The sequence below is a fragment of the Gallus gallus genome, chromosome 3, assembly GCF_016699485.2.
Source record: "Gallus gallus isolate bGalGal1 chromosome 3, bGalGal1.mat.broiler.GRCg7b, whole genome shotgun sequence".
Lineage (NCBI taxonomy): Eukaryota > Metazoa > Chordata > Aves > Galliformes > Phasianidae > Gallus > Gallus gallus.
Genome location: NC_052534.1, coordinates 9,478,615 through 9,491,617, shown reverse-complemented (window position 1 = coordinate 9,491,617; position 13,003 = coordinate 9,478,615). Strand labels below are relative to the sequence as shown.

Genomic DNA, 13,003 nt, shown 5'->3' with positions numbered 1-13,003 from the left:
TGACACTGCAGCAGAAGATGAAACTGGAAAGGACCACTCCCCTTGGTGGAGAAGCAAATCACACCTACAAGCGGCTCAGTTCTTCCAGGACACCTGGGGTTAACAACCACAATGACAGACGCTTCTTTCCCATTCCTCTCCTTGCCAGTCTGGACAATGCACATTCTCGCTCAGCTGCTTTTGAAGTGCACAAGATATCTAGATGGGCATGCAAATGCTTTACAGCCATTAGTGCTATAAATAGCAATAAGACACTGCACGTGTCCATGGCTGTGTGTGACGCCTTCTCCTCCACTGTTGGGAACCCAGGAGCTTCTTGACTTTCCAGTGTGTTGACAAATGCCCAGTGTCTCTAACTGGTTGGTAACTAGTTTGTAATGTGGCGTCAACAGAGCATGAGAAAGCATTTTCCAAGTCAAATTACACTTCGTTAAACAGAGGCATACCTAAGCCCTGATTTTGCAAATGTTTACGCGCGTGTTTAGCCACGTTCCTGCCTGATCCTTCTGAGGCCAGCTAGCAACTCCCACACACACCATTAAATGTGTGCTTACCATTTTGTGGAATCAAACTGTGGATGTGATCATGAGCACCTGTTATAAAAATATGGCTGCCAGTTTAAAGGTGAGGAGACAATGCCACTTTTAACTCAGCACTAACCCTGTAACTCTACCTTTCCCTGTTCAAATGTATGTTTTAAAATGGTTCTTTCCTTATGAAATGGTAATTTTGTGAAGGTGATCACTCAAGTACAAATGCACTGAGGAACCACATGGGAAATGGTCAAAAACTGGAAGAAACATCATCAAAGGCATCCTGAAACTGGATGCGCCAATTGAATATTCAGAATATATATCAACATTTCCAAACAGCAATCATTCAAATGAAAGAATCTTCTTCATGATGAAGTACTACTGATGAATCTACTTCATAGATTAGAAGTAGATTAGATTAGATGAATCTACTTCATAGCATAATGAACTATTCACCGTGATTTACCAAAGAGCAAATGGAAATAGTCAAATAAAATACAATTAAAAAGTTGGATAACATAATTGGGAAGGTTATATGGGTATAGTTTGGTACATAGGAGATTTAAGTAGAACCACAACCGGCTGAAAACCTATCAGTCACTGTATAGCAATGACTTTAATCTTCTCAGAGGTAGCCCTGCTTTCTCTTTTGTTCCCGAAATTGGAAATTGCACTGAGCACAATGCACCAAAAATATGTGGTTGGTTTTTTTTAAGAGAGACAGTTATACCTACCGGTCTGGTCAGGACATTGAACCTATTTAGTGCTTCTTGATGAAGCGTTTTTCATTTCCTGCACATGGACTGACAGCCGTCAGTCGCGATCCATCAGCGGGAGCACCCAGGCAGTTCCCAGCCACTTCCCAATTACATAACGCACTGACATCCCTGCCCGGATCAGATGTCGCAGGTAAATGCCCTTTTTGATTCAGCATTGCTGGCAGCACCACTTTGGCAAATGACTTGCGTGCATTATAAAGAAACCTCAGTGATGGGCTTTTTAGAATCAAGGTGTAATTATGCACAGCAATTACACCACATAAGTTCTTTCTTAAGATTTCCTCTCTCTCTTTTTGTTTGTTTGTTTTTTTTTAAATACAAACCAGGTTGCACACTTTTGCAAGACATACTCCTACAGGTTAACATTTAATTTATGGTCACAGCCACCTCTTAGCTCCTTTCCTGGGAGGGGAAAAAAAAGAGATGCTTCAGACAAAGAAAACTGTCCTATTCACCCACAGATGTTATTTTAATTGGTGAGGAGGAATCGCTGTCACACGTGCTCCATATCTGCATGGAATTTACAGGCAGCCATTGTTGGCAGCGCTGCGTTCACTCCCACCGAGGGCACGTGGGGTTATCGGGCAGAACTGTGTGAGACCAGGAAATAAATCTGCAGGAAGCAACTGAGATACTCGATGTAGCTGTCAGGCAGAGGGCTGCGGAGTGATGAAAGGCAAAACTGCACAATAACAACAATCATAGCTCCTTCAGGACTGGAACGAGATCCTGCTAGAGAGACGGGCTACAAAGTTCCCCGTTTGCCATCACAGTTTCATAAAGAAAAGATGACTGATCGCACTGCTAACGTTTTTAATTAACAATCTACTCTTTTCTTTTGTTACAATCCAGCTTAATTAGCCCGTACAGCCAATGAAACTTGAAGTACAAAACCACACGGTCACAGACAAGGCTGTGATGTCCCGGGTAATCCACTCAGGTCATCACAAGGCGCTGTATTATTATGGAGAGGATATCACTGGGCAAATCAGTCGTTAGATAAGAGCAGTTCGGGGGTATTTCATTATCTGTAACACTTAACCACTGTTTTAACATGTAACTTTCTGGCTAATGGGTAAGTGTTCAGACACATAATTATCCTAAATACAACTGAACTTCAATAAAGCACTTTCAGAAATTCCACATATCTACAATCTAAAGTTCTGTAGTTATATTTTCTATATAGTACCGAACTTCATTGATTTACTCAAAATACATCAAACCTTCCTCCCTGTGTGAGCCAGCACATTTAAAGCAGGACAGAAGTAAAGCCACAACGCGGAGAAGAAAGGCACTTAAAAACAATTATCAGACAATCTTCAGGAACCATTTTACTATCAGTGACTCACATGAAAATTATCATTTCTACATGTCCTTAGGGCCAAACTCAGGCATGTGAAAATCCCAAAGTTTGCAACGTATCTAAAACCAGGAGCGGAAATAAAGGCCTTCTGGTGATTCCCCAAATAAGTTGCTGCTTCTCCCAGAGAAATATTTCCCATCTCTGCACCGCGGAGGTATATGGTGCTCAATGCTGCAAGCACTCTGCAAACAGTTGGGTCTGTTTGCCAAGTGTTGTCCCAGCACTTCTCAACCTAAACTTTCCCTGCTGCAGAAAAGCACAGGTTCTGCACCCGCCGTCTCTTTCAGCTGTACAGTCTCAAGATAGGTATAAAATGCCAGCTTTAAAAATGCAAAATTCACTACAGTAGCAAAACTGACCGTGACTGATACACAGAGCCCTATTAAAAGAAAGAGGAGTCTCATACAGCACAATCTGAGAACAGTTCCATTTTTTTTTTAATTATGTGTGTGATAGAAGAAACAAATAGGAGAAATGCTCACAAAATGCTGCTCAGCCCTTCCTCTGCTTTTGCAGTTAACGTAGGCCGTAGAAATATTAAAGCCTAATGCCAGCCTTGCACTTGTGGTGAATGTTAAAGACCATGGCAAACTGGAGTCAATAATGCATCCGATTTGAGCCACAGGAGGCTGAATACCTTCTGTGAGCTGCAGTTCTGACCTTACAAAACAACATCACTTTCCCAAAATTAATAAAAACCTGCAGCGAAGCCAAAATTGAAGCTACGTCTGTATTTTTTTTCCTTCCTGGCAGTTCTTACCTTTTTGTTGTTCTCTTTAATATCTTGAGGATTCAGGGACTTGTAGTCACTGAGGGGGAAAATGGCACAGTGGGTATGTACAGTATTTGATAAAAGCAGCAGTTTTAAAAACAAACCGAATCTAAAAAATTTGACATGCAATAATATCATACAGTAACTAGCAATTTCACAGCAATTCAATCAACAAAACTAATAGCGTGGAAAATTAAAGGGATAAATAAATAAATAAACAAACAAGCCCCGATGACACGTTTCATTGCCTGGAGCTTTCCATCTCAAAAAGAAGTTAAGGCAGGGGCTGAAGGCTGGCCTTGACAACCACATTTACCAGGAGGTAATCTCTCCTTGTCAGAGTACAAAGAGCTACGGGCTTATTTCTCTCATCTCATTTCAACACTAGCACAATTTTCATAATCATCTTGAAGTCAGTTCTTTGTGTAAGATTAGGGAGAAGAAAAAACAAATCACGTCGAGGGGAGAAACAGTTGTTTGGGCAACAGGGGGAGAGCAGAGAGGTCGGCAAGTTGGAGCATTCCTCAACCTGCTTTCTTAGATAGGACGATTTCTCTTTTAAAAAGGAAAGGGCAAAACAGACCTGCACCTGAAATGAACGGAGATTTGCTTTTTAGGCGAAGTTCTATGCTGTATATTTCTATGACAGTTAACTTATGCAGGCAGAAAGCACGCGACTTACATGAGATCTGGTCTAAAGTGATGCAGTATTGCACAGAAGGAGAGCCCGTTTCTCCATGACGTTGTAAAATTGGTGATTTTCACTCCCCTATAGTTCTTTGTAACTTCTTTGCACCACACGAGCAGGGACTGACTTGCATTTGGCTTCCTCCCCAGCACGGGACTTGGTATGGGGCTCGGCTGGAAAAAAAGAAGAAAGAAAAAAGAGAAAAGAATTTAATGGAAGACGAGAATTAACATTAATTGGCCTAACCGGATGATCAGTCTCCTTTGATGTGAGGTGATGTCCCACACAGCTGTCAGTTTACCACGACTGCAACTTGCACAAGACACAAACTGCAAGTTGTTATCCCCCATCGCTGCCCTCGGCTCCAAAGGACACCGACACACAGACTGTGATGGGATCCTGAGCTATGGTGGCACAGAGTCCAATCTGCCACATCCTGCTAGGCTGCGGGGCTCCATCCATCCACCACTCCCAGCCACCCCCGTGCAGCTTTACCACACGGATGTGTGGGTTTCAGTATAGGAAAGGAAGCTCTGTCTGCATTGTATCAGAGGTGGTTTTTCACAGGGACCATCAGCTAATAGGTTAATAGTTCCCCAAAAAAGTATTTTGACACTTTGAGTAATATTCCTGTTCACACAAGAGAAGAATTACAATGGAATAGAATACAAAACCAATTTTATTTCAAGTGTTTGGCATTCACCACAGAATTCAGCAGAGAACTCAGTAATTGCAGCCGATGCTTTCAAGAAACACGCCCTCATTTCACTACAAAAATACCATCACTTGCAAAACTTCTGAGATGTAATTGAACAGAATTATTTGCCTGACACAACTCCAAAGTCTGAATCAGAGAGGAAAATCTGACCCCCTTATTTTTCCAACAGAAAGCAATTAAAAGCACGTATACACGAATACGCTACTTGCACACCTCATAGCCAGAGTCTCCCCAAATTAGGGTTAAAATAGAGCGATATTTTATAAAATAGAGCAGTTCTGGCCATATTGCCTGGTTGTGAAAGACCAATGATGCCCCCACTTGACTGAAGCATGTCAGTGCTCAGCAATTAGCTGCCAGCAACACTGATTTATGGTTTCACTGCTTCTGGGGAAGAGAATTCACAGAATCAGGAAAGCAATTTTTCATTTTCTTTGACAGTCAGCCCTGAAAAGTTGTTTTACAAACACCGCTCCTCCACCATCAGATAGACACACTGCCAGCTCCCTCAGAAAGAGCAAAACGTGTACTTTCCTGTGACGTCCAATACCAGAACGTACGTACGCAACAACTCGGTCAGAAGTGCTTTGTCAGTCCTGTCGGTGATTCCAATCAGTGCGCACAGATGTAATGATGAGACAAACATCTCTCATTACACTGAATTAACATCTTAATGGGGATACACAACATAGGGAAGAAGGAGAAGAAGCAATCCCTGATAAACCTTATCCATGCCTCAGACTTAAACCAGAGCAACAAATACACTTAGGACCCTGCAGACAGTTACTCCAGATTCAGAGTGACGCAACACAGAATCACGGTCTTCTTCTCCCAAACACGAGCAAAAAAAGAAAAGCCATCACTCCTAAATCTAAGGTGATATGTTATTTGAAACAGACTCGATATCGAAATCATACACGTGGGAATAATACATCTGTAGAACACTGTTTGGTACGTAGGGAGCTACTTCTGTCAAAGCACACGGCACTGCTTAGCAAACCCATCACATGTAGTTATAAAGCCCTCATACTTGTTGCTGAAGCTCTCCACAGAAACACGAACTGTTCACACCTCCATCTGAACGCATTTAGTTAACTCTGCAATGGCCTTGGGCAACCTCACCATTCAAACGCCTTAATTACACATCTAAAACTGAAAACCAGGTTTTACAAAAGGACAGATGAAGCTGTTAAATCAATACATTCCGCTGAATTTCACCATTTATTTAAAAATTATCTATTTATTAAATCCAGAGTACAATCCCTTGAAAATTCAAAGTTGGACCTTTTTTTCCCCAAAGTTGTGCTTCCATTGGCTTCAGATTTTCTAAAAGTGCTTTATTCAGAAGGTGCGAGATTTCAGCGTGTGCACAATGCAATTTAGTTTTCCCTTCTCCAGCTGATAAAGCAGAAATTATATCCTGCTTTCTCTCCAGATTTAGCACTGCGAGTTCTTCAGATAAAGGTGAAGTTAATATTATGATAATAGTATGCTCTCATTCAGCACCTGAGTGAAAGCTTTTGTTATTTAATCTATGATAAAAGCTTTCAGCCCAAGACACACGGGTGAACAATGGCAAACCTGCACGAGCACCCGACACTGCTTTACAAGGGTTAAGAAAATTTAGCTTAAGGGTTTTCCTTTTGGTGAAATCATGATGGAAAATACTGTCTTTCGATACCTGCAGGTAGTACAGATTAGTTCCAAGTTCAGAACAAATACAAACACCACCAAACACCCATTTCTAGCCCTTGTCTTTCAGAACGGCAGGAACTGATCAAACGAACTAACAGCTCACTTCGCCTTTCCTTGCACAATTCTTTTAAGTGTTGACTATGCCACTGTTCTGAACTTCAAGCAGTCCCAGCTTGGCTTTGTACGTTCAAACCCAAAGCCCCCGAGAACTCGTTTGGCGACGCCACTAACAAAGCAGGAGCACCCATGGGAGAGGCCCAGATCCCCTGCTGAGCAGCGGTCACTCCCCAGCTGGGGGTTAATGGCATGGTGGGTGCAGAGCCGACTGCATCCCCGTGTGGGTGGATCTGCCTGTGCAGCCAGCCCCAGCTTCACCCTCTCCATGTTTCATTGTAAGCAGAAGCCCTAAGTCTATATTTTATCCTCCTTTTACATGTTCTGGTAGCTTAATTAATATGTTGCATATCATGCGTTTTTGCCCTTGGGAGACTATCCCACCAGACCATTAACAAGAGGATCCAAAGCTTTAGATATTAGGCTGCATTTTGACACTTCCAACTATTCAAATAACTGTTTTGCTGCAGCACCAGATGCATTGCTGGTTACAAGAAACCCACTGTGGGAACCGGCGACAGGAATGTATGGCCATGGAGCCAGCGCTGAAAGGGAGAGGGCCAAGAGCAGCCATGGAGAGGAGCAAGGGAAAAGGAGGAAGGAGCTGTGGGAATTTGGGTAGAAGGCTCGTGTGGTTTGAGTTTTGTTAATGTACACTGCTCCCTACAGAGGAAAAGTAATAATCTGCAGGAGAAGGTAGGCCAATATTGAGATAGGGCTAAAAGTCAGCATGAGGAAGACCTGCAAGCAGCCAGCAAACAAGTTGTGTTCCTCGAGGAGCAAGTGCAGGCAACAGTCCCTGACTTATTTGACTGAGGAAAGCAAAAGGGATTTTCCCTCATCCCTATCAAAGCTGCGGTGCCAACCAGCTCACTGAACGTTGTGAAACCATTAAAATGCAAGATAAGGTAAATGAACAGAACCCACAGATAGGTGGGACATACAGCTAGATGCAGAAAGAGGTTCAGAAACTCAGCTGAACTGAGACACCATCTGAAAAACATCACAGACCAAAGTAAACCCAATGTGTGTCAGTCAAGCATATCATTTATCATGTATCATCATCATCATCAGGGTGATCTTTTAGAATTTCATTTTTCAGACAACATGGAGCTCTACCCACAGGAATTGCCACGCCCGGCAGTATTCTAAAACTGTATACAGCTCATTTAATAGAGTTCATGCTATTGGAAAAGTCTGTGCAAATCCAGTGTGCTCTCAGTACTGTTTATACCGCCCCGTGGAACAGTCCAGGCTTAAGCCAAAAGCCAGTTTTTACCCCATAACAGGACAGAAATAGAAGATGGAAGTCTGCAAAGACAGAATAAAATTGCTTTCTGTTCTATTCCAAAGATGGAAAAACATCCTCATAACCCATCTCTACTGAACCGCTCTTCATATAGTTATTCTTTGTCCAGCTATTTGCTTTTTAAGTGGCAATCCACCATAACATTATGAGGACACAACAGAATTCAAGCAGCACTGCTCTTTTCCTCTGGTGAGGACAGTGCACGCATATTTCCCAGAAAGAAATGTTAGTTCTGTTATCCATCAGTCCTCACCCAAAGCTATGCCTTCCTCATTCTTCTGATTGTGCCCACAGCTATTGCGGATATACAACAAAATACAAACTTTCATCTTAAAAGCTTTTAAAACCTTTTGCAAGTTTTGCCAGGTAGGAAGGAAGGTGAAATCCTTGGGACAAGCCTCAAGTCTGCTGTTTACCTGCGAGGTGGAACTAGCTCACCCTAAGGGTTTCAGCTGTCTCTTACATATTTTGATGGCCGTGAAGCTGGAAAGAGCTTTTCCAAATTCTACTTGGGACAAGAAAAGGAAAGCAGCAAAAAGTTCATGATACCTAAAATGCCAGGGTATGGAACAGTTATAGCTCTGTAGACAACAACGTTTTTAGCTGGAGGAGGACGATTCAGCCTAAAGTTGAATTACACTGTGTTTACCTGAATACTTCGGACCTATGGGAGAACCAGTGAAGGTACTGCATGCCATCATGAAGCACAGCCAGCCCGAGATGCCACCCCTGCATTCCCTGTCCTCCGCAGGCCCAGCTCCCTTTGTCATTCTTCCTTCTAAACTAGCATAGTTTATGCTGTTCATGGCTCAATCATACAAATACCGGCTATCCTTCAACGTGCCATCACTTCTGGTCCCAGCCTGTCCCTCATGCTTGGGTTAGTTTGATCAACATAACTTTTTACTCGTCCAACCCCTCAAACAAACATTATGATGGCGTTTTTGATTCTAATCATCACTGTCATTTCTTCTCACACGATCCCTAGCCATCATTGCTCAAGGTCAAAAGTTGTCGCTCGTTAGTCCATACCGTTGTTCATTGACAGTGCATGGCACTAAGCTTCATTTAAGACGTATGATACAAATCCTGTATCCAAAATAGAATTCCAGCTTCCCTGTGATCTCCGGCAGGATAGCCATCATACAATATTAGGGCGCTGCGCAATGAGTAAATGAATTTATTGACACACTAGAGGCTCACAATTGGTATTTTACAAACACGGAAGCAGCCTGAATGAAATCACTTGCCTGAGCCAGTAAAGTGAATCAGCTATCATGAGAACTCAAAGATGCTACCAAGCATGAACCTGGTGTACACATCCACAGCACCTCAGACAAGCAACATCCGCACAATGAAGCAGTTGTCCTTCTTCAGACCCCTTCCAATTTGCACAAAGAACTATGTGGCAGCCCCACAGACAGCTGCCTCTTCTGGTCTGGATATTTTGGTCCAGGCACTGACTGTGGAGGTGGGCCAGCAGAAAGTCATGAAAAGCAGCCGCACAACTGAAATCTGTACCCATGTACAAACTACAGTCATAGAGCACACAAAAAATGGGAGACATTACAGTAACAGGCTGCCTTCAATCTGGCAATTCATACTTGCTACAAAAATTTTGTAATTTTTCTAATTATCTGGTAACCTTCTTTCAGCTTTTATTTTGCCTAGCAATGAATTGTCTCAGCGTAATCTTTAACATTAGGGTTTTGTTTTGGTTCAGTTTTTATTGCTGGGGATTAAGAGGATGAAAGAAAAGCAAGTATTCAGGAACTGAACTCTAAACCTTCAGAACCACAAGCCACAACACACCAACAACCGGACAATTTCCTCACTTGGGCAACAGCACACAGAGCCTGTCTGCTGGTGGGAATTCATTAAGAACAAGACAGACAGTTTGTCCAAAGCTGAGTAGCCATCGATGACCACCTGCTGTTGTGGAGGCTCCTTGCAGACAGCAGCAGCACCACATGGGAAGGGGAGGTAGCTCACTCACTGGGTTGAGAACCCCAACATTTATTCGCTAAGGGCAAGGAGAAGATTATGTTAATGAGCTGGTAAAGGAGAAACTAATCTGAGACAACATAATGGACTTGGTTACTGGTGTGCAAGTCATTTCACCTGATGGTCAGCACAGTCGAGAAAAAAAACGTCCAAGAGAGCTCCTTCTCAGCTTCCAGTCTTATAAAAGGATGAGTTGAGGCTCGGCTGCTTTCTCTTCCCCGAGGTTGCATAATCTTTGTCCTGAACAAAGTATTTTCACTTAAAACAACAGCGGGAAAAGGTATTGAATTCATTGCACTAAGCAGAAGCAAATACCAAGCTCTCTCTGCTGCACTCACATGCACCATAACAGTGCTAAGAGCTTACATGTAGGGACAGGGCCCCATTTTTCTGCCCCTGGGAGACGGGCAGTTTCCCCGTGCCCACCTCCCTTTCCCCAGTGCTCTGCTCCCCTCAGTGTGTGCTGAGAGAGCCAGTGGAGCCGCCAGGATGCTGCTGGTTCACAATCCCTGGCACTCGGCCACGATGGAAAGGTTCAGGGGTTTGGGCAGCTTGCCAGAATTAAGCAACTCAAACCACAGATGAGGAATAGCAATTTTCAAAGCTTTTAACTTTGTTAAATGGGAACTGAACTAGCAAAACGCACCTCCCTGGGCCCAAGGCTATCTCTGCCACATTTCAAAGGCCTGCAGCGAACAATGGAAGTGTTAGAGCTTGTCAGAAAAGGTCACAAGAATTTCTTCTAAAAGAAAGCACAAGGCAGGCTAAAAATGATAGTCACTGCCAATTCTTCCTAAAAACAGTGAACTCTTGCTGCTTTTGCAGGAATTTCTGCTGTTTTTTTTCTTTTAACAGGAGCCATCAAAGAAATGCAAGTCATTCTCCCACTCTTCAAAACATTTCAAGATGTTTTTTCAGGCAACCTTGTGTTGTTGTATCACTACAGTGACATTGCTCCACAGAAAGTTACAGATACCTGTTTTGTAAACCTACTGCACCGCCTGTACTCACGCAGAGCCATAGGTAGATTTATGGCAGCATTAGTCTCTGCCTATGAGAAATCTTTGTTTCAACTGCTGGGGAGCACAACACAGGCCAGATTCGCACAGGTGTTGCACTAACAGAGGAGAACAACCCGGGTGCTTGGACTTGGAACACTCCTTATTTCTAAATTTGGTTTTGATGGTACAAGCACCCACGGTGCCTCTGAAGTCTGGGCAATGCTTCTTAACGGAGAGTAGTAATAAAATGAGCGCTTCGTATCACTTTGCATGAATTTCTGGTGTCCATGAGCTTAGACCAGACACCAACACGGCTCTTAGCTCCTTAGGATAGCTAGAAATGAATGGGAGCCTAACAGTAACAAATCAGTTTTAGCCTTGCTAAACTCCTGCATTAGCAGCCCACTCTGCTAATACTCTGCTCTACAAACAACAACAAGATGTTACTTAAAAGGTTGCTTCACCACTCAGTGGTAAGAAGGAGCTACACAGAGATGATACAGAGCCATCTGAAATGCTCAGTGCCTTCCTATTTTCTTCATCAGCCTTTATTCTACAAGTCAGCTGCAAGCTGGAGACTAGCAGTGCTAATATCAGCCACAAAAAGGTCAGGTTTCAGCCAGGTGTGGAAACAATTTAGATAAGGCAGAAGCCTTCAGATCGGCTGGACATGTTTAATGTAATCTTAGGGTGCTGGAAGAGCCGATCTGAACCGGCATCTGAAATCAATCGGCAATCTGAAAACCTGAAGATGGGTGAGAAACCACAGGAGTAGGAAAATATGGTGTTCCCTTCCAGTCTTTTAAAAGCATTAAAACGAAAAGAATACGAAGAAAACAAGCTAATGGGAAAAAAAAAAAAAAAAAGTGGAACAAACAATTGTGTGTAAAAATATGAAAGTTAAAAAGGAGATGAGGAATGAACACCAATTTGTCATCAACAAATGGTGACAAGCAGCCCGATTTCCTTCTGCAGCAGCAAGCAGGAGGGGAGCAGCAGCAGGGACAGCACTACGGTTGTAGGCAAGCTTTTCTTACATCTTACCCAAGATGTTCTCAGAGCAGCCTTAACAAGACTTGCACAGCACAGGAGCAAAACAGACTGGAAAACTATATTTGAGTCTAGTTTGAAATGATTTTTGGAATTATGCATTAAAAGGGATTCTGCGGGCATATTTCCTGGGCTCAGTGTTAAAAGTTTGAGTTAAAAAGATGGATGACAAACTAGGCATGAAGCTGGGATGGACTTCAAACACATTAAAAGAGAACTCCGAGCATATACAAAGGAGAAAAGGTCTGAAAAAAAAAAACCAAGATGAAATTCAATAGGCACAAGTACAACATAGGAAGGAGCAATCATTTACATAAATGCAGGATGAGGAAGAACTGGTTAGGTAACAGCTCTTCACAAAAGGATGTGGGGGAAACAGTGTATTCAAGCTGAACATAAGTCAACAACATCAGGTTGTTGTGAAAAAGACAAACATCATGCTGAGATGTACAGACAGGAATAAAGCTTGCAAGACATGTACTGCCTCTCCCACTCCACTTCAGCATCAATAAAGCCGCGGCTGAGATTTTATGTTAAGTTCTCAGCGACACAGTGTAGGGAAGATGAACCCAGAGAAAGATTAGGTAAAAAGAAAAAAAAAAGCCTTTGAAGAAAGCTGGAGCAAATTTACTTCATTTATTCTAAAGAAAAAAATGATACAGGAGAGGAATGCAGTAAGTCTCCAAGCATGTAAGAGTCCGGAGAAGCAAGCAAGCCCTTTGTCCCCCGTGTCAGTGTTTACCCAAAAGGAATTGACAGGCTCTCATTGCAACAGGTCAGACGTTAGGAGGAGCAATCTGTAAAACACTATAATGAGGCACTCGCACAGACTACCTCGGAAAGCTATGGATGCATTATTACTGGAGGGCCGTTAACAACAAGCTGAACAAATCTTTCCTTTCGTAAAGCTGAGCTAGCTGTTGGCCAAGCAAAAGGACGGAGCGAGTCTAAGATGCGTTTCAGTCCTACCATCACTG

At 42.8% G+C, this 13,003-nt stretch overlaps 1 protein-coding gene across 16 annotated transcripts in view; it reads right to left on the bottom strand.

Moving 5' to 3' along the window:
• EHBP1 (EH domain binding protein 1) overlaps positions 1-13,003 on the bottom strand; it is a 195,532-nt gene that overhangs the window by 67,270 nt on the left and 115,259 nt on the right. For all 16 annotated transcript variants that reach the window (XM_015278098.4, XM_046939158.1, XM_046939161.1 and 13 more), the window contains 2 exons: positions 4,130-4,308; positions 3,436-3,484 (listed from right to left, as the gene is read on the bottom strand). In XM_015278098.4, the coding sequence (XP_015133584.2) occupies positions 3,436-3,484; positions 4,130-4,308 (228 nt within the window). The remainder of the gene's footprint in view (positions 1-3,435; positions 3,485-4,129; positions 4,309-13,003) is intronic.